Genomic DNA, 18,728 nt, shown 5'->3' with positions numbered 1-18,728 from the left:
AAAAAAAACCCCCAAAACCGGTGAAATCCAAATATCTGTACCTGAGTTGATTGTATGGTACCAACATCAATTTCCTGGTTTTGACAACACACTGTAGGAATGTGAGATATCATCATTGGGGGAAGCTGGGTGAAGGGTACATAAGTGTGAAGGGTGCTAGTTCTGCACCCTTTTCAAAATAAAAAAAGTGTAGGAAAAGTAAAACAAAACCCTGCAGAGTCAGAGTTTGTGTGAGGTGAGGGAGGTCACCTGTACAATTGCGGAGTTGGATTCCCTCTTTACTTAAATTTTAGTATTTTCTTCATCATGGATTTTTTTTGCATTAATTTTATTTTTAAAAATACCGCACAAACATACTTACCTTGATAACTGAGTCATTTGGGGCGCTGTCTTAATTTTGCCTAATTCTTGCCCTGAGATTGATCATCTCAAGGGATGGGCCCTGAAATACACGTTTCTGTCCTCTTGCTTCCAGGTCTTGACACACGAAAGTTTGAGTACAGCGGCCCGTGGGCACTGGGGAGCCACGGAGAGCTCTTGAGCAGGGGAGTTTCCGGTTAGTGCAGATTCCAAAGGTTTACTGTGGGTGGGGAGGCGGAACTAGGGGGGCGGGGTGGGGAGGGGCGGTTCGCCGGCATCCCGGGAATTGGGCAGGGGGTCCGGCATTTCTCCTCCAGGGGCCAACCAAGGAGGTGTAGCGCCCGCGCTCCTTCGGCCGCGCTGGGACCCGGATGTACAGTGCGCGGGTCGCCCGGCCAGCTGAGGCTGTCCCGCGCTGCGCTCCAAGGCGGCTCACTGCACGCACTGGCGGCCGCTGCGCGGGCCAACCGTCTCCTCCCCCCACGTCGCCGGGCGCCCAGTCACGCACCTGGAGGCCGCCTCGCGCCGGGGGTCGCGGCACCTGGCTGCACTGTTGTCGCCTCCGCTGTCTACTCCCTCCCCACACAGGACTCAGCACCCACCCCCACCTATGCCGGGCTCGTGCCCCTTTAAGAAGCCAGACGCGGCCAGGGGTGGGCGTGGTCGCCGCGAGCGAAGGGGGGGCGGTGTCGGGCCGCCCTGATTGGCCCGAGGCCCGGGCGGTGGCCGCGCGCGCCTGCGCAGTGCGCGGTCGCGCGCGCCCCGGGGAGGAGGGCGCGCGGGTGCTAATTGGCCGCGGTGGCGGCCCCGCCCGCGAGTGGAGGGTGATCACGTGACGAGACGGCTGGGGGCTCCCGGCGCGGGGGACGCTGGTGGCCAAGATGGCGGCGGAGCTGGTGGAGGCCAAAGTGAGTGAGCGGCGGCAGCGCCGGCCAGGGCGGGCGGGGGGGCGGGGGCCGGGCGGCCGGCCGAGGTCTGCGCCTTCCGCTCGGGGCCCCATAGTGCGGCCCGCCCGCGGCTCGGCGTCCGGCTCCCTCGCCAGCCCCTGGCCCCGGGGCTCCGGTTGCGGGCGGGGCGCGGGGAGGCCGGGGGCGGGGCCCCCCAAACCTCACCCCAGTTTTCGCGCCAGGGGTTCAGCCCCCAGGTAGGAGGTTGGGTTCTCCTACCTCCAGCTCAAGCGGTTGGGGTCTGAACCTTCCTAAGAACGGGCACAGGGCCGCGCCTCCCAGCTTGAGGTACAGTCCCCCCGGACAGCATGACTGACTGGACTGCTCCTCCACTCCTCGAGTTCGGCGCTCTTTGGCCTGGGGGAGTGTCTGCGCCTCCCAGCCCCCCATGGTACAGTGGGCTGGTACATCTGGGTCTCAGCCTCCTCGCCTAGCTGACCAGGCTGGGGTTGGCGACTCCTGCCCAGAAAGGTCCCCTGACTTTTCTGCCACCGTTTCCACCATCCGGGGTGATGAGCTGGGGTCCTGAACTGCCCCCAAACACAGTGTGTCTCTTGGGGTCTCTACCCCAGGCTAGGGTTTGGAGCCAATATTCAGCTCCCGCTCTGGTCCCAGAGCCCCGCCCCCCTCCCGACACCCTCTTCACCCCGGAGTGCGCGCGGCGATAACAGCTTGCCCTCCCCGATGGGACTGAGCCCTGGCCCCTGTGTCGGCGCCTTCCTAATAACTCTCCTCTCAGCCTTGGGTCTTGGGCTCTGCCTTCCTCCTCCCTCTACCCTCAGGACAGCATCTGTGCTGCTTTGGACTGTTCCTGGGGTCTCTGGACCCCACACTCGCAGGATCAGACTCCCATTTCCAAACCTTGTCTGCTTCTCTTATACTCTACCCCATCGTGAGTCTACTGCTCAGATCACACTCCCTTCCCACACAGCCCCCAGAACCCCTGCTTTAGATCTGTTTATGCACCCCAGCTCTGGCATCTGAGGCACCCTTCTCTTTTTGCCGGTCTCTTACGTCGGTCCTTGGAGAGTCCCTGGCTGGTTGCAGGGTAGGGTATTTAGGAGGGCGATCACGTGACGGGACAGCTGGGGGCTCCCGGCGCTGGGGGACGCTGGTGGTTAGTTTCTAGTCTTTCTCCCCCGTATTCCTGTTTGGGGTCCACATTCCACATCCCATAGATGCCACCTTTTCAAGCTTGGGTCCCCTTTTAATCCTCTTGGGACTAAGCTGGGAGCATCCCTCTCCCGGGGTTGTATCTTCTCCCAGATGCCTCCCCGAGGTGAGGCTCCAGAACCCTTGCCCCTGACTAGGCTAGGGTTCTTCCCGGAGAAGTTTACTCAAGGCCGTTGATCCCAGGGAGGTGGGGGACCGGACCTTGCAGGACCAAGACACCGCCCCCTCCCCCTGCTGTTCTCCCCTCCCCAGGGTCCTGACCTGTAAATGTTTTCTTTCTCTTGCTCCTCCCTCTCCTTACATCTCCCTTCCCTTCCCACTGGGATCTGAAATGCGGCCCTCAGGGTTCTGTGATTATAGGGTATTAGCCCCATTCACCCTTGGGTGCCCTCTCCATATACCTGCATCACACACATGGCTGCCCCTCTCCGGAGTTTTGAGAAATTGAGACTTGCCCTAGAGATGCAGAGGTCTGAACTCTGCCAGCCCAAGGCAACAACCTGCGGCCTGAAGTCCCCTGGAGCCCTGAAATTTAACCTCCTCAGGCCGCTGTGGGGCTGTGGCTCTGGGCGCCCACCCCCACTCCAGCTAGAGAGTAGGATCTGAACTCTTATATCATCCAGGGCCTTGAAATATGATCTGATGAACTCTACTTCACCTTCCAGTGGCTGGGGCCCCCCTCCCCAATTAGATCAAGTTGACCCTTTTTCAAGTGCTCTAAAACACGAGCCTCGTGAGCCCAGCCTGCTCCCATCCTAGGGAGCCTTCTTTCTCCTTCAGTCCCTTGCTGTCACTGTGGAGTGCCTACCTGTCATTGAAATGTCCCCCTCTTTTAGGTGCTTTCCCAGCCTTTTGTAGCGAGAGCCGGAGACTTTGTCTTTTGGGGTCCAGAATGGGCTGATCCGAGGGGAGAGCGAGGGGCTTGTTGATAAGCTTAGAAATCTGAGACACTCAACCTGAGGCCCCTGGGAGGGGCTTGGGGGTGGGGGTGGGGAGTGGTCTGGGAACTCCCTGAGAGGGTGTGTAGCATTCTGCACGGAGCTCTTAGTTCCTGGAGAGGCGCCCCTGTTAAGTTCAGCGCAGCTGCTGTTTCTCCACACGGCTCCAAAGGAGCCCAGAGTTGAGGCTCTGGAAGCCGTTGGGGCCTGGCGCTGTTTATAAACACAGATCTGAGGGGCAGGCAGGTCAGGATGAAGCTGCGGCAGGAAGTGGTCTGCGCAACACTTGGGGCTTCTTCCTGAACGTTTGCACCCTGCTTGCGCGGCCCCCCCTCCCTTCCAGTGTCAAGGGCAGGCTCCTCGGTGGTGGCAGCTGCTGAGAAATCCGAGTCATGAACATATGGCAGCTCGAGGGGTGTGCCCCGGGATGCGCGTGCATGAGGCGGCTCCGGATGGCCCCAACCTGGTGGAAGGGGTAGGTAGGGGCAGGGGCTCCCAGGGGCAGGAAGATGTGCTGCGGTCAGACTCTGAAAGGCCAGGCCCACCTGCCTTTGGCTCCATGGTGGGCGGTCAGCTTCCATATGACATTGCCTCTCCCCTGGAGCGCCTTGGGGCTCTTCCAGAAGAAACATCTTGTCTGCAAGCCTTTCTTCTCTGTTCAAGGTAGGAAGTCAGGCCGAGGGAGGCGAAGCCTCTTTGTTTTCAAAAGTGTTCAGACTCTTGGAGGGCCAGCAGACTGCTAGGCCCCCAAGCAGCGGGTGTACTGGGGAGTGAGGGGCTCCCAGGCAGCTGGGTGTGAGTGGAAGTAAGCAGCCTCAGGAGCCCGATGGCCCCGAGTCCAAATACTGCTAGCCCTGCTGCGGATGCACGGGGAGGCCTTGGGCCAGCTGCTTACCTCTCAGAGCCTCAGTTTTCTCACCTGTGTAATGGGCACCAGTCCTTGTGAGATTAGTGACCATGAAGGCCCTTGTGCTTGGCATTGGTGGGCGCTCTCCGTCTGCAGTGCAGGAGTAGGAGAAAGACCCTGCAGCAGGAAAAGCCTCCCCCTCTAAGCTTTGCAGGCAGGATGGGGCCTCCCCGCACCTTTGTCTGTGTCATGTTGGGCCCGTCAGACCCCTCTGCCATCAGCAGGAGCCTGGCGCCGTACAGCTGGAAAGAACGTTAGAGTTCCCATCTTGTCCAAAGTGCAGAGAAGCCTGACAGCAGACCCAGGGTCATCTGGGAACCTAGGGCAGGGTCTGGGCTTGAACCTAGGGCTCCTGACTCCTGGAGCCACGATCAGATTCCACAGCTCACTCTTTGACAGCCCGGAAACAGCAGCGCCTTGTGGCACGTAACCAGCCTGGCAGGGGGTCCCGCCCACCTCTGACCATCAGACTTTTTCTAGTTGAGTTTAAGTGATTTATTGGTTTCTTTGGGTGCTGTCCTGCCCCAGGCTTGCCAGCTTTCCATGTCCACTGTCATCGCTTGTACTTTCTCTTTCTCCATCCCCCACCCCGGAAGTGTCTTTTTCCCACCACATTTCACTCATCACAGGTCAGCTTCAGGGTTTGGCACGGGTGGCCCCCATACCCCGCTGGCCCATCCCTCCGGGATACTTTGCTTATGTAGCTTATCGGGGAGCCCAGAGGGTCACGGAGGGCAGGCCACTGCCGACCAGTCCCACAGAAAACACTGGGCTCCACTGCTCTCTTGTATTTGGTCTGATTTCGTTGGAGGGGCCCTGCCAGGTAATAGTGGCCAGTCATCACTTTGCCACGGGTCAGTTCATAGCCTCTGTGGCTGCTGGATCCCCACGCTCCTCTGTTGGGGCTGATCCTGCCCCCCAGGGGACATTTGGTGATGTCTGTGGGACGTTTGTGGTCGTCACGACTGGGGTTTGGGGGAGCTCTGGCATCGAGTGCACGGGGCTAGGGATGCTGCTCCACACCCCACCATGCCCGGGATGGCCCCAGTGTCCACAGCACCAAGGGGAGGACGCCTGTGGGGGGGACCAGCAGACGCTTTGACGGCCTCGGCAGCGCTCAGCTGAAATCAGTCGGTGCTGGGGCAGCCTGGTAGAGAGGAGCCACCCCGGCTTCAGAGTATGGTTTGGATCTTGTCTGTAACTGGAGCTCACCCCAACCTGGTAGGGGTGTTTGAAGGATCAGAGTTAAGTGCATAATCACACGCCCAGCTCAGTCCCCGGCAGGTGAGTCAGTACTAAGCAAGCGGTGGCTACCATGCTCCAGACCAAAGGGAAAATGTGTTTGTGGCCGACCTTGGTCGAGCGCTCACTCTGCTTTACGTGCATCGCTTCATCTGGTCCTTCCCACATCCCGATGAGGTGGACCCGCCATCCTCCCTGACGAAGAGGCCTAGGTCAGAGAGGCCATCAGTGTTCTCAGCTGGAGCGCGACTGAGGCTGTTTATGGAGAAGCAAGATTCCCAATTCCTGCCCTGGGGATGCTTTCAGGCTTGAAGATGGGAAAAGAGGACCTAAAATAGAAGCAGCTGGGGGTGGGGGGGGTCAGTCAGACGAGCTTTTGCTGCGTTGGTGATGCTGAGGAAGGTTGGAGGGGGAGGACGGGAGCAGGGCTGAGCGGGGAGGGGGCCCCTCAGGGGAGGGCAAGGCGGCAGCCTGAGCACAGGCATGGAGGTGGGACCAAGCCCCGCCGGTGGGACTGGGGCAGAAGCTGCCGCCTCCTCCTCCTGGGGGCCCCAGGCCGGCCAGCTGCTAGCAGGGTCTCACTTCACTGTCCCCCCAGCTGGCCCAGGCAGTCCCTCACCCTGGCAGCGTATCCCTCTGAACCTGTGTGTTTGTGGTTGCTCTTCCCCAGAACATGGTGATGAGTTTCCGAGTCTCTGATCTTCAGATGCTCCTGGGTTTTGTCGGCCGGAGTAAGAGCGGACTTAAACACGAACTTGTCACCCGGGCTCTCCAGCTGGTCCAGTTTGACTGTAGTCCCGAGCTGTTCAAGAAGATCAAGGAACTCTACGAGACACGCTACGCCAAGAAGAGCTCGGAGCCCGTGCCGCAGCCCCACCGGCCCTTGGACCCCCTGACCATGCACTCCACCTACGACCGGGCCAGCTCGGTGCCCAGGACTCCCCTCACGGGCCCCAACATTGACTATCCCGTGCTCTACGGGAAGTACTTAAACGGACTCGGACGGTTGCCTGCCAAGACCCTCAAGCCAGAAGTGCGCCTGGTGAAGTTGCCCTTCTTTAACATGTTGGATGAATTGCTGAAGCCCACCGAGCTGGGTGAGTCCCCGCCGCCCCTGGGGGCAGCCCCACCTTCTGAGTTCTCCCAGCGCCCAAGGCCAGCCAAGCAGCCAACCCAGAGCATTTTCTGGGGAGCAGCAAGGGCTGAGGGGCTGAGGGGGGCTTGTCCCTCCCAGGAAGCACAGGGGCCACCTTGGTGTCCTTGAATTAGTAACCTGTTGCCATGTAACAAGTTACCCCAAAGCCCAGTGGCTCGAAACAGCCGACACCTCAGTTTCTGAAGGTCAAAACTCGGGAGCGGCCTGGCTGGGTGGTTCTGGCTTGGGGTCGCTCAGGGGGGTCACAGTCCACCTGTCGGCTGGGGGGCTGCCTAATCAGTAGGCTTGACTGGGGCTGGGGGCGGGGCGCTTACTCACGTGGTTGCCAGCTGCTGGCTGGAAACCCCAGTTCTTGCCGCCTGGGCCTCTGGGGGCTGACTGAGTGTCCTCCCAGCATGATGTGGTGGCTTGCTTCCCTCGGAACCATGATCGGGGCAGGGGGGCTGCGGTGGAAAGAGGGAGAGAGAAAGCATGTGCACCTGTGTGAGTGCATGACCCCACTGGAAGCTGAGGGCTCTCTCGCAGCCTCAGCTTGGAAGTGGCATATCTTCGCTTCTGCCACATTCCACTGGTCAGAGGAACCAACTCTGGTGCAACGTGGGCGAGGGCTCCACCATGCTGGACCACCAGGAGGCGGGGGCACTGGGGGCCACCTGCAAGGCTGGCTTCTGTGGTCTTACTTCTGGTGGCGAAGGGGCTGGAGGTTCGACCTTCCCTCCCGCCCCCTGCGGAAGGCTGTTTCCTAGTAGGTAGCCTGCGGGAGTGACCTCGGTCAGCGGGTTCAGGCCTGTCAACATGGGCCGGCCCGTCAGCACATGGCCAGGTGTGCCTCTGAGAGGCGGGGTGCAGCGCGGATAGAGGAAATGATGCCGGGGAACCTTGTCCTCGTTTCTCTGTCCCTTACATTGACTGAGGGACAGGCCTGCTGTGTATCAGGCCTGTAGCAGCCCCCTCCCACCCTGCTGACAGGGCTGGGAGTGGGTGTCAGCCTGGACTCAGCCTCAGATGCTGCCCTGAGCTCTGGGGCCAGGACACCAACCAGCCACAGCTTCCTGGGCCTCCAGGGCTCCAGAGAGCAAGTGGAATGCGATGGGGCTCCTGTCACCCCTGAGGTTTTACCAGGTGCCTGAATGTTCCTGGAGACCCCTCCTGCGACTCATCACCCACCCAGTCACACAGCATATACCTGAGCACCTGCTGGGTGGGCACCCATCAGGGGGTGCAGCAGGGAGCAGACAGAGCCCCCCACCCTTGTGGAGGTTCACTTCTAGCACCCCTTGTTCAGAGCCTCGGGCTGCCCCTAGCCTACCCACGTTGTGGGTCCTGCTGCCCGTCACAGTAGGCCCTGGTCGTGAGTCGGTCCCTGTGTGCTGTGGCCGAGGTCACGGTCCCTCCATGCCCCCACCCGCCGTGCCCTTGGCCCCGAGGCTCAGTCCCTCCCAACCGTGCTGACCCAGCAGCCTGCCTTGATTGTCCAGGGGGCCCTTGTCTGCACACAGGCTTTAGCTCCAGCCCCGGGCGCGCCTACCGGCCCGCTCCGTCCTGCCCTGGGTGGGGGGTGGGGGAGGGATGGCGGCTCTCTCCGAGGGCCTGTGGCTCCAGGTGAGGCTGTAAGAGGTGGAGGAAAGTGCTTCAGGTGCTCCTGGCCCTGGGGTCTGAGGCCCCACACTCTGGCCCGGGGGCTCCGCCCTCCCCCGCCTTCTCTCTGACACCAGGAGGGGTTTCTCGCCAGCCCCCAGGTGGGGGGCAGGTTGGCTCACCAGCACCTATCGTGGGGGTGACGTGGCAGCACTGGGGACCCAGGGCCCCTTCCCGAGTTTCTCCAGGATGACCTTCCCTGTCTCTGCTCCCGCAACCTCTCTCTAGATGCCAGAACCCATCCCCCTGCCCCCTCCCAACCTCCCCAGACCTCCCACCCCCTCTGCAGGCTTTGGAGTCTCAGGCCTGGCTGGCTGGCTGGTTCTGGAGGTCGAGCTGAAGATTCAAACTCCTTCCTAAGGACTCAAGCACGATCTTTATATCAGGGAGGCTGTGTTTTTACAGGGAGGCTGCAAGGTGGGCTTGGGAGACTGCAAGGCGGGCTTGGCGCTGGGCGGGGGCCTGGGACTGGAGGTGACTTTGAACTCAGGGCCGGCAGCCTCCCTCCCCTGCCCGGACCATGGGCTTCCTTCCTGCCCGCAAACATGCAACCATTCCCGCCCCACAATGCATCACTTTGCCCTGAGCCCCCAGGGACCCCAGTCACCTGATCTCCGGGAGAGTCTGCTCCCCTGTCTACACCAGGAATCACTCTGCTCTTGGCTCAGAACAAAGAGGCCAACCCCACCCTGCCTTTGCTCCCACCCACTCCCCTGCCCCTCTCCCAGGATGTACCCTTTTCCCGAGACTCCCATCTCCTCAGGGACTCCCTGGGGGCTGCCCAGGTTCCTGGGGGAGGCCTCATCGAGCGCTGACGGTGGCCCTGAAGCCATCTGGTCCCTGCTGTTCCAGCACCGGCAGTTCTGTCTGCCCACCCCTCACCCTGGGCGCCTCCCCACAGGGAGTTCTGCAGCACTGGCATTGCCAGGAGCCACCTCAGGAGGCTCTAGCCAGCTTCCCCTCCCCCTCACCCCTGGTCATGCCCTGCCGACCAAAACGAGGCCCAAACAGTCTGGTCCTATTTCCCCGGAAGAGCCGCAGGCAGGCTCCGGGATGGAGACCGCGCCAGGCAGACAGGAGACATAAATCACGTGGAGGGGAATGTTCTGGTTGGGGGAGGGGAGGGGAATAATAGAGCCACAGACAGGGAGCTGGAAGGACCTTAGGAGAAAGATGATCCACTCCAGCGGGGGTTGGGGGTTGGCACCCAGAAAGGTCAGGAGACTAGCCCAAGGTCACACGGCATCCTGAGGGAAGGGACTCCGGGGCCGCGTGCTCAGCCATCTTCCCTCCTCTGACCCCCTCTCTGCGCCATTGGCACCTTGCTTCCCTGTGGGGAAGCCCTGGTACTGAACCACACGAAGGTTCTGGACCTCAGGCCTCTTCTCAGAACAGGGAGCCCAGCCATCTGGGCCAGGCACCCCCGGGGGCAGAGGCGCTTGCTGCTCACCCACAGCAGAACTCAGAGGGACCGGGGATGCAGTCTTGGGTCCAACACTGCTGCTTGGGGCTCAACCCTCTTATGGCCGGAGGGTCCCCTAAGCCTGGCCACTTGGGGTGTCAGCAGGCAGAGGCTGAGTGTCCGCTCTGGGAGGCCCAGACCTCAGGGCCAGGGAGCGTGGGGGAGACGAGGTACCATCATGAGACTCACCACGGGCAGAAGGAAGGAAACGCGACCTGTCCCACCGCTGCTCCCCGAGGCTCCCAGTGTCCTGTGGCCAGCGCCTTGTGGGCTGGGACCACTCCCGTGGCCCAGCAGGGTGAGCAAGCTGCCCCCCAGTTCTCCTTATGCTCCAGGACGTGGTCGGCGCTGACTCTGGTGGAGAGCCACTGGTCTAGCCCTGTCCCCACTGGGCAGGGCCAGTGTATCAATACGTCCCTCATTCAGGCTCCGAGCCCTTTGGCTGGTATTGCCCAAGCAAGGTAGTGGGGTCCCTGACCTGGCGAGTTTTGCCAGGAAGGTGCCCTAGAGGTGATTAAACGGTGACGGGCGAGGAATGCTCCGGTCAGGGAGTGCAGGGTTCCCCGGGGGCGGGGGGGGGGGGCAGGGCGCTGTCAGTACCAGGAGCCCCCTTATTGTGCATTTGTGGGGAGGTGGCAGTCAGGAAACCTTCCTGGAGGAGGTCACAATCCTATTGAGACCCAAGGGATAAGTAGCAATCAAGCCGGACAAAGGGGGTGGGTGGGTGAGTGTGTTCCAGGCAGAGGCCCGGTGGTGAGAGAGCTCATGAATGGAGGCCATTGTGACCAGAGTGTGGTGTGCCGCAGGCTGGGGAAGGGAGAGTAGCCTGGACGTGGGTGGCAGAGGCCAGAAAAACCAAGATCGGTGGGGCACGGGGAACGGTGGTGGCCGACTGGGCTGTTCTGAGGGCTTCCCAGGTCTTGTTCTTTCGCATCCTTTCTGAGGTGGATAATACCCCTGCGGCAGGCCTGCCTGCCGCCCCACAGCCCAGCGTGGTACCCACCAGGCCCATGGGCTGTCTGTGGCATCCAGGGGCAGGTGGCCTGACCCACTGGGCTGGCTGGGCCTCCCCTGCCCATGGTGGTGGGAGGGGCTCCATCAGCTCTGCAGCAGGTGGGTGCCTTGGGGAGCACCCAGCATTACCTGTGAGGGGGCCCTCAGGTGGGCGTGTAGGTTGTCCCAGGCGAGGCCTCCAGCCCACCCCAAGTCCTGCCAGAGGTGGCTCACCTCCGCCTGCTGTGATCCCCCGACTTTGTGCCCGCCCCTGGCTTTAATCTGCCCAACCTCCTTCCTGGTGTCTTCCCCACACACTTTACCCCCAGCAGCCAGAGGAAGCTTTTATTTTTCTTAATTTTTAAATTTTTTATTATTTTTTTAAGATGATTACTTTTTTTTTCAGTATTTAATTTTTTATTTGGCTGCGCTGGGTCTTAGTTACGGCACGCGGGCTCTTAGTTGTGGCATGTGGGATCTAGTTCCCTGAACAGGGATCAAACTCGGGCTCCCTGCATTGCAAGCGTGGAGTCTTAGCCACTGGGCCACCAGGGAAGTCCCCAGAGGAAGCTTTTAGAATAGCAGCTGGTCACGTTCCTCCTCCCTCCCCTCACCTCCTCTCTCTCGCCTGGCCTAACCCTAACCCTAACCCTCGCTTACTCTGCTCCAGCCTTCTCCAGCACTCCGGGCTTGGTCCTGCCCCAGGGCCTTTGCATGTGCTGTTCCTTCTGTCTGTCACACTCTTCCCAGGACACCCACATGGCCCTCCCTGCCCCATCATCGCCTGATCTACAGCTCATCTCCTTCACCTCCTTACCACTCTCTCCTCCTCTGGGGCCTTGCTCCCAACCCTGGCATTGTTGATCGCCTGGGACTGGCTTGTTGCCCACTGCATCCAGAGGACAGAGTGAGGTGGAGGTAGGTGAGCAAAGGCTTGGAGATGAGGAGCAGCCTGAAGGCTGCAGTGAGAAAGACACTGAGTCATTCCTTCAGTGCTTGTTCCTCCCGTAACCCCAAGAGCAGGAAATCTGGGTTCCTCGCCCCGTGAGTGGAGGAGCTGGGATTCGAACCCAGAGCCCTTAGTTGGGGCTTGTACCCGTCCGCCCCCTCCTGTTGTGAGGCCCCTGCGCCCAGCCTGGGGCACCTGTTTTCCTGCCTTCTCCAGGACGCCCCCTGCCATCACCACTGGGGCCAGGCCTCAGCCTGGAGGAGTGGGCCTCGGGGGCCCAGGGGCAGGGGCTGCCTGCCGAAGGGCTTCAGGCCAATGGGAGGAAGTCCCTGCTGATCAAATTCTCTTATTTTTTTAAATTAAAAAAAAAATTATTATTTATTTATTGATTTGGTTGCGCCGGGTCTCAGTTGCGGCAGGCAGGGGCTCCTGAGTTGCGGCATGCATACTCTTAGTTGCAGTGTGTATGTGGGATATAGTTCCCTGACCAGGGATCGAACCCAGGCCCCCTGCATTGGGAACACAGAATCTTAACCACCGCGCCACCAGAAGTCCCCCGATCGAATTCTTAAAATGTTCTTTTCTTTCTATTTAAACTTTTGTAAAAACGTGTTCATCATAGAACACACTGGTTAACAGCGATGAAGTCACGCGCTTGTTCTTGTCGCTGCTGCCTTCTGTCTGCGTGTGCAACCTCGGATGTGTGGTGTGTCCTGACTGCTGGTTTGTCAGAACACCCCGCCCCCCCACCCCAGTATGTGGTGAGCACCTGCTGAGGTCATTAAATACTCATCCCTGGTGACAGTTTGCAAGGCTGCCTGGCAGCCGCCTGCGTGTGCCAGGCCCTCTTTCGGGGTCTCTGATTGAGCCTGGGGGCTGAGTCCCTGGTCCACTGGCTCCTCCTGGGATTCCAGCTCCCTGAGGACCTTGGGGCAGGGGTTCTCCCTTTAGTCCCGGAGAGGCATTGAGGCTGAGGCCTTTGGGTGTGCTTGGGGCTGGGAGGGCATGTACCTCATCCCAGCCCCCAAGCCGCCTGGCAGGGGACCCCCATGGCCACCCTGCTGTGCAGCATGGGTGACAGGAGAGGTAGTTTTGGTTCTGTGTCCACGACGAACCAAAGACACGGGAAAATTGTGTTAATTCTTAGGAGGTGAGGGTTTGGGAGAAAAATGGAGCCTGGAAGGAGGTTGGGAGTGCCAGTGTCGCTGATGGGTTGGGGTGGAGGGTGCAGTTTTTAGATACAAGCACTCGGGGAAGGCTTCATTCCAGTGGCATTTGCACAGGCTTAAAACACACCAGGGCTGTGTAGATGGTTGGGGGAGGAATGTTCTGGAAGAGGGGATGGCGAGTGCAAAGGCCCCGAGGTATGTTCTTGGCAGGTGGGGAGCACAAGGAGGCGCCCAGGGTGGCTGCGGTGGAATCAAGGCTACCAGGGCTGGGGACAGAGCTTCCCCCGAAGCCCAGAGCTGGGGGGAGCCAGGAGACCGGCAAGGGGTCTTCATACTGATCAGATGAGCACTGCGGGGGAAGGGACCTCCCTGGGCGTGTTCGGAAATCCTCAACAACGGGATTGGCCAAGGGAGCTGATAGTGGGGTTGAGGGTGAGGGTCACGGACTCCGCCTGAATCTCAGCCCTGAAAGCTGGAAGGGTGGGGCTGCCACTGGTGGTGGATGGCCCAGGTCCGGGTTTGGGGGACCCCTGCCCGCTGTGTCCCAGCTGAGCTGGCAGCTGGCCTCCCACTGGCCACTTGGCTTCCTGGGGGAACAGTCGGCCACCCCAGGCTGATGGCACAGCAGAAAATCGGGATTCGGAATGCATCCCCTGCCTCTGCAGCAGGCTCACCTAGAAATAGGAGTCCTTCTGGGAAAGGGACTGCGCAGCCAGTTCTTCGGCAACCCCTCTCGCGGTTTCTGCAGGAAGAGCTCCTTGGCTGGCCGGTGCACCGTCCCCTCCCCTGCCTCCCAGGGGACTCTGTGGTGTGGGGGAGTATTTTTTTTGGCGGGGGGAGTATTTTTGACATGCCCCCCCAGGCTTGGCGGCCCAGCTCAGATGTTGTGAGACCCCCTCCCCCCATAAATAATTGCCCGGGGCTCTTCGGGCGGGTCTGGGCGCATCTGCAGGTAGCCTATGTTCACCCCAGCCCTCCAGTTAGCCAGCCCTTCTCAGGGGCCCCAACCGGGTCTCTGGAGGGACCAGCCCTCCCTCCACAACGAGCAGGAACTGGCGGCAGCAGTGTGGCGGTTTCAGCAGCCACCTCTTCCTGAGCGCCAGCTCCGGCCCCGGCACTGTGAACCCCGAGAAACTGGTCCCTTGCGTGGAGGGCGCACAGGCTTGGGTGGGGATGGGGGCGTGGCTGAGCAGAGCTGGGGTATGAACCCCGGCCCGGCCCGGGAGCTCTGGCTTCTGAGCCCGAGCTGCTTTTAAATTCAAATTGTGTTTCCTTTTTAAGTAGCCTACCCGAGGCTGCGCTTTGGAATTCATAAGGTTCTGAAGCAGGGGTGGGCCGACCAGGCCTGGGCCCAGCCCCAGGGCTCCCTATTGTCCGCCCCCCACCCAGGCCGCGCCAGGCAGTCGCGGGCTCGCCCTCACCGGCAGCTTTCATGGTACAAGGCAGAGTGGGGACGTAGAGGCAGAAACAGTGTGGCTTGCCGAGCTGAAAATATTTACACTCCAGCCCTTTGTAGGGACAGTTTGCCCACCACTGTCCTAAAGGGTTTGCAGTATAAAAAGAGCAGACGCCTTACCTCCCCCGGCTCCAGGGCTGCGGTAGTGGCCACTTCTGGCACCCACCTTCCCCAGAGGCGGCTCTTGCACAGACCCCCTCCTTGGTTTTGGTTACACAAATAGCAGCCTGAGGTACACACTGCTCTGCACCTGCTCTTTCCACTTAAAACCATCTTGGGGATTAGTCTCTGTCGGAGCACAAAGAGCTGCTTAATTCGTGACTCCCTGTGTTCGCGGGAGCGTAGTATTCCTCCACATAGGGCCTGGAGCCGATCTTCCTTTTTTGGCTGTGCCGGGTCTTAGTTGCAGCACACAGGATCTTTGTTGCGTCATGTGGACTCTTAGTTGCGGCATCCGGGGTCTAGTCCCTGACCAGGGATCGAACCCGGACCCCCTGCATTGGGAGCACGGAGGCTTAACCAGTGGACTGCCAGGGAAGTCCCTTGTTTAGTTTTGGTGGGGTTTTTTTTTTGGTTTTGGTTTTTTTTTTTGGCTTCATCAAATTTATTTTTAAATTGAAGTATGATTGCTTACAATCCAATATTAATTCCGGGTACAACACAGTGACGTGATATTTTTATTCGTTACAGAATGATCATCACTTCTCAGTGTAGTTTTAAAATTTTAAACATTGAGGTATAGTTTACATACAACGAAATCCACAGATATTTAGTGCGTAACTTGAGTTTTAGAGAATGCATGTGACCGAGTAACCCCAATGCCACCAAATACAGAACATTTCCATCACTGTTAAGTTCCCGAGGGGCCCCCCTCCCAGGCAGTCCTTGCCTTCCCCCGACCCCCAGAGGCCGCCTCTCTTCTGAGTTCTATCACCATAGATTAGTTTTGCCTGTTCAGGAAGGTGGTATAATGCACACGCAGCATGTACTTCTCTGTGTCTGCCTTCTTTGGCTCAGCTTTGGGGCTTCAGATTCGTCCGTGTCGATGCATGGACTACAAGCTTTACTGTATGAATGTACCACAGCTTGTCCATTTGTTCTTCCGTTGTGGGGCACTTGGGTTGTTTCCAGTTTAGAGCTGCCAGGAATAAATTAGCCAGGCGTTCTTGCACAGGTCTTTTTGTAGACATACTCCCAGTTAATTGGGAAATAGCTAACAGCAGATTGCTGGTTACAGGGTAAGTGTATGTTTAACTTTACTAGTCATTGCCCAACAGTTTTCCAAAGTGTCTGTACCATGTTACAACCACCCCTACCCCCAGCAGAGAGTCCTGGTTGCTCCAGGTCCTTGTCAACACTTGGAATTGTTGGTCTTGTCATTTTAGCCACTTTAAGTGGACGTGTGGAGGTTTTCAACCAATCTTGCACTCCAGGGCCAGATCCCAGGGGCCCTGGCTGTTTGCTAAAATTTTGTTAAGGATTTTTTACATCCACTTTCATGAGGGATATTCAGCTGTGTTTTTCCTTTCTTGATGCATTTTTGTCAGGTTTTGGAACCAGGGTTATGCTGGCCTCATTAAAATGAGTTGAGGGGCTTCCCTGGTGTCGCAGCGGTTGAGAGTCCGCCTGCCAATGCAGGGGACACGGGTTCGTGCCCCAGTCCGGGAAGATCCCACATGCCGTGGAGCGGCTGGCCCGTGAGCCATGGCCGCTGAGCCTGCGCGTCCGGAGCCTGTGCTCCGCAACGGGAGAGGCCACAACAGTGAGAGGCCCGCGTACCGGGGGAGGGGGGGAAATGAGTTGAGACGTGTCCTTCCTCCTCTAGTTTCTGGAAGAGTTTATTTATTTATTTGTTTTTGGCCATGCCGCACATCTTGCAAGATCTCAGTTCCCTGACCGGGGATTGAACCTGGGCCCCGGCAGTGAAAGCCCAGAATCCTAACCACTAGGCCACCAGGGGACTCCCTGGAAGAGTTTATATAAAGTTTATATGGTTTCTTCCTTAAACATCTGATTGAATCCACCAAGCTGGACCTGCAGTTTCCTTTGTGGAAAGGTTTTTAATTATGAGTTCAGTTTTTTTAACCGATAAAAAGCTTTTCAAACTTTCTATATGTTTTGGTGCCAGTTTTCATAGTTGGCATCTTTGGAAGAGTTTGTTCATTTCATCTAAATTGTCAAATTCATTGGCATGAAGTTACAGCCCCCTATTGAAGGCTATAGAATCTGTACTGATGTCCACCTTTCATTCATGATAGTTTGTGTTCTCACGATCTTGTCATTCAGTCTAGCTAGGTATGTATCAAAGAACTTTGGCTTTGTTGGTTTTCTCTGTTGTTGGCTTTTTGGTTCATTGATTTCCATCTTTATCTTTAATCTTCTCCCTTCTAATGGCTTTGGCTTTTAGTTTGGGCTTCTTTTTCTAGCTTCTTGTGGAGGAAGCATACATCATTCATTTCAAACACTTTTCATTCTTTTTTAATAGAAGCATTTAAAGCTATAGCTTTCCCTCTCACAACTGCTTTAGCTGCCTCTCACAAGTTTTGGAGTATTGTATTTTCTCGTTCAGTTCAGAGTGCTTTCTGATCTCGCCTGGGCTTCTCAGTACAGTTATGACTGAGAGTGAAGAGCCAGCTCTTCACTGCCAAGGTCTCCATCCCCGGCAGACTCTCTCCTGACTTCTGCACCCAGTGCTCCATGATGGCGAGCAGGGCTCTGTGTGTGCTGTCCCTGCTGCCCTCCTCACACCTCCCGCTGTGAGCCAGGCCAGGCTGCTCTGTGACTCTTATTTTGTGCACTTGGAGGTTCACTGCCAGTTCACTTCCATATCTCCTTGGACAACCCCTGAGTGCCAGAGGCAGGACCTTGTTCAACTTGTCCCCATTCCCTCTGGCAGTGCCGTGCTGAGAACTCATTACGTGCGGGGCCTGGGCCGAGTGCTGCATGGTTGGGTACATGGCTCACCAGATGCCCGGAACAGCCCTGGGAGTTGGGGACAGAGTTGTTACTGGCGTCTCACAGACCTGGAGAAAGTGGCTGGCCCGAGGGCACGCGGCCTGGTGTGCTGCATCCTGCTGGCCCAGCAAAGCTCTTCTGCCCCCGCCGAGCAGTTCTCGGTCCTCTTGAGTAGATGCCTGAGCCCCAGAGGGCTGAAGAGGCTGCTGCTCCCCGAGTGGCCCTCAGTGGGGGACATGGGGGGGCATGACTGCTCCCTGAACCATGGGCTTTGGTTCTCCTTACCCAGGAAGGGGCAGGATCCCCCAAATACATCCCACCTGGGTGGGGCTCAGCTTCCCATTTCCTACTTCCCAGTCTGAAGAGGGCCAGGCCTGTAGGAATGACTGTGGTCGGCGCCCTCGCCAGGGAACAGACGTGACCCTGACCCCAAATTTGTCTCCAGTTCCACAGAATAACGAGAAGCTTCAGGAGAGCCCGTGCATCTTTGCCTTGACGCCCAGACAGGTGGAGCTGATCCGAAACTCCAGGTGCGCTGTGCCCACCCCCTGCCCGCCTCTGTGGCAGCCCAGGGCAGCCTTCGCCAGGCCCGCAGCAGACCCTGGGCTCAGCGTGGCAGGGAAGGGTGGCCCCCACCCCGTGCTCATGGCCCGCACGTTCTCACCACCTTTGACCCACAGCCCCAAGGTGGGCCAATCGTCCCCCTTTAACAGGGTCCCCTCCTCACTGCTCCGGACATCAGGGTCAGGGCACGTTCTCTGTGGGGTGTGGAGCAGCATCCCTGCCTGCACCCACTTGACGCCAGGAGCACCCCAGTCGTGGCCACCACAGATGTCCCCAGACATCCCCAGTGTCCCCTGGGGGCAGAGCTGCCCCCGGTGAGCAGATGAGGGATGCAGACTGGTTCCAGGGCTCTGACTCTGCTCTCTGAGGCCTTCAATCTCCAGCTGAGATAGAAGTCACCATTAGGGTTGCCATTCCTCGGGCACAAGGCCCACACCCACCAACCCTCTTACTATCTGTACCAGCCCCCCATTTTCCAGATAGAGGCGGTCATTTGCCCAAATCACCCGTGAGTCAATGTCAGGAGAGAACGCTCTAGGCAGTACCCTTGGCCTTCGGTCGCCATGGGAAGGAAGTAGTGGGTTAGTCCGTCTGGCTGGTCCCCCCAGTGAAGGGTCAGAGGTGGCTGCTGGGCTCTGTCCTGCTATTGACCCTCCCCTCCTCCCCCCGCACAGAGAACTGCAGCCTGGGGTCAAGGCCGTGCAGGTCGTCCTAAGGTAAGCCCAGGTGTGGCCCAGGCCCGGGGGTGGGTGGGGACACGATGCTTGCCCACCTTCCCTTCCTGTGAGAGAGAGAGAGAGAGAGAGAGAGAGAGAGAGA

The 18,728-nt window shown here is 58.8% G+C and overlaps 1 protein-coding gene across 1 annotated transcript in view; it reads left to right on the top strand.

Annotated features, from left to right (window-relative positions):
• The first annotated feature begins 1,086 nt into the window (after nucleotides 1-1,086).
• PIAS4 (protein inhibitor of activated STAT 4) overlaps nucleotides 1,087-18,728 on the top strand; it is a 24,405-nt gene continuing 6,763 nt past the window's right edge. Inside the window, exons 1-4 of the mRNA XM_027085503.1 lie at nucleotides 1,087-1,268; nucleotides 6,238-6,664; nucleotides 17,791-17,875; nucleotides 18,584-18,625. Coding sequence (XP_026941304.1) covers nucleotides 1,242-1,268; nucleotides 6,238-6,664; nucleotides 17,791-17,875; nucleotides 18,584-18,625 — 581 coding nt within the window. The 5' untranslated portion in view covers nucleotides 1,087-1,241. The remainder of the gene's footprint in view (nucleotides 1,269-6,237; nucleotides 6,665-17,790; nucleotides 17,876-18,583; nucleotides 18,626-18,728) is intronic.

The sequence above is a fragment of the Aethalodelphis obliquidens genome, unplaced genomic scaffold (genome assembly GCF_003676395.1).
Source record: "Aethalodelphis obliquidens isolate GAN/ISIS:26980383/991018 unplaced genomic scaffold, ASM367639v1 scaffold53, whole genome shotgun sequence".
NCBI classification, from domain to species: Eukaryota; Metazoa; Chordata; class Mammalia; order Artiodactyla; family Delphinidae; genus Aethalodelphis; species Aethalodelphis obliquidens.
The sequence above is the reverse complement of the archived record's forward strand: the minus strand, read 5'-3'. Positions and strand labels throughout refer to the sequence as shown.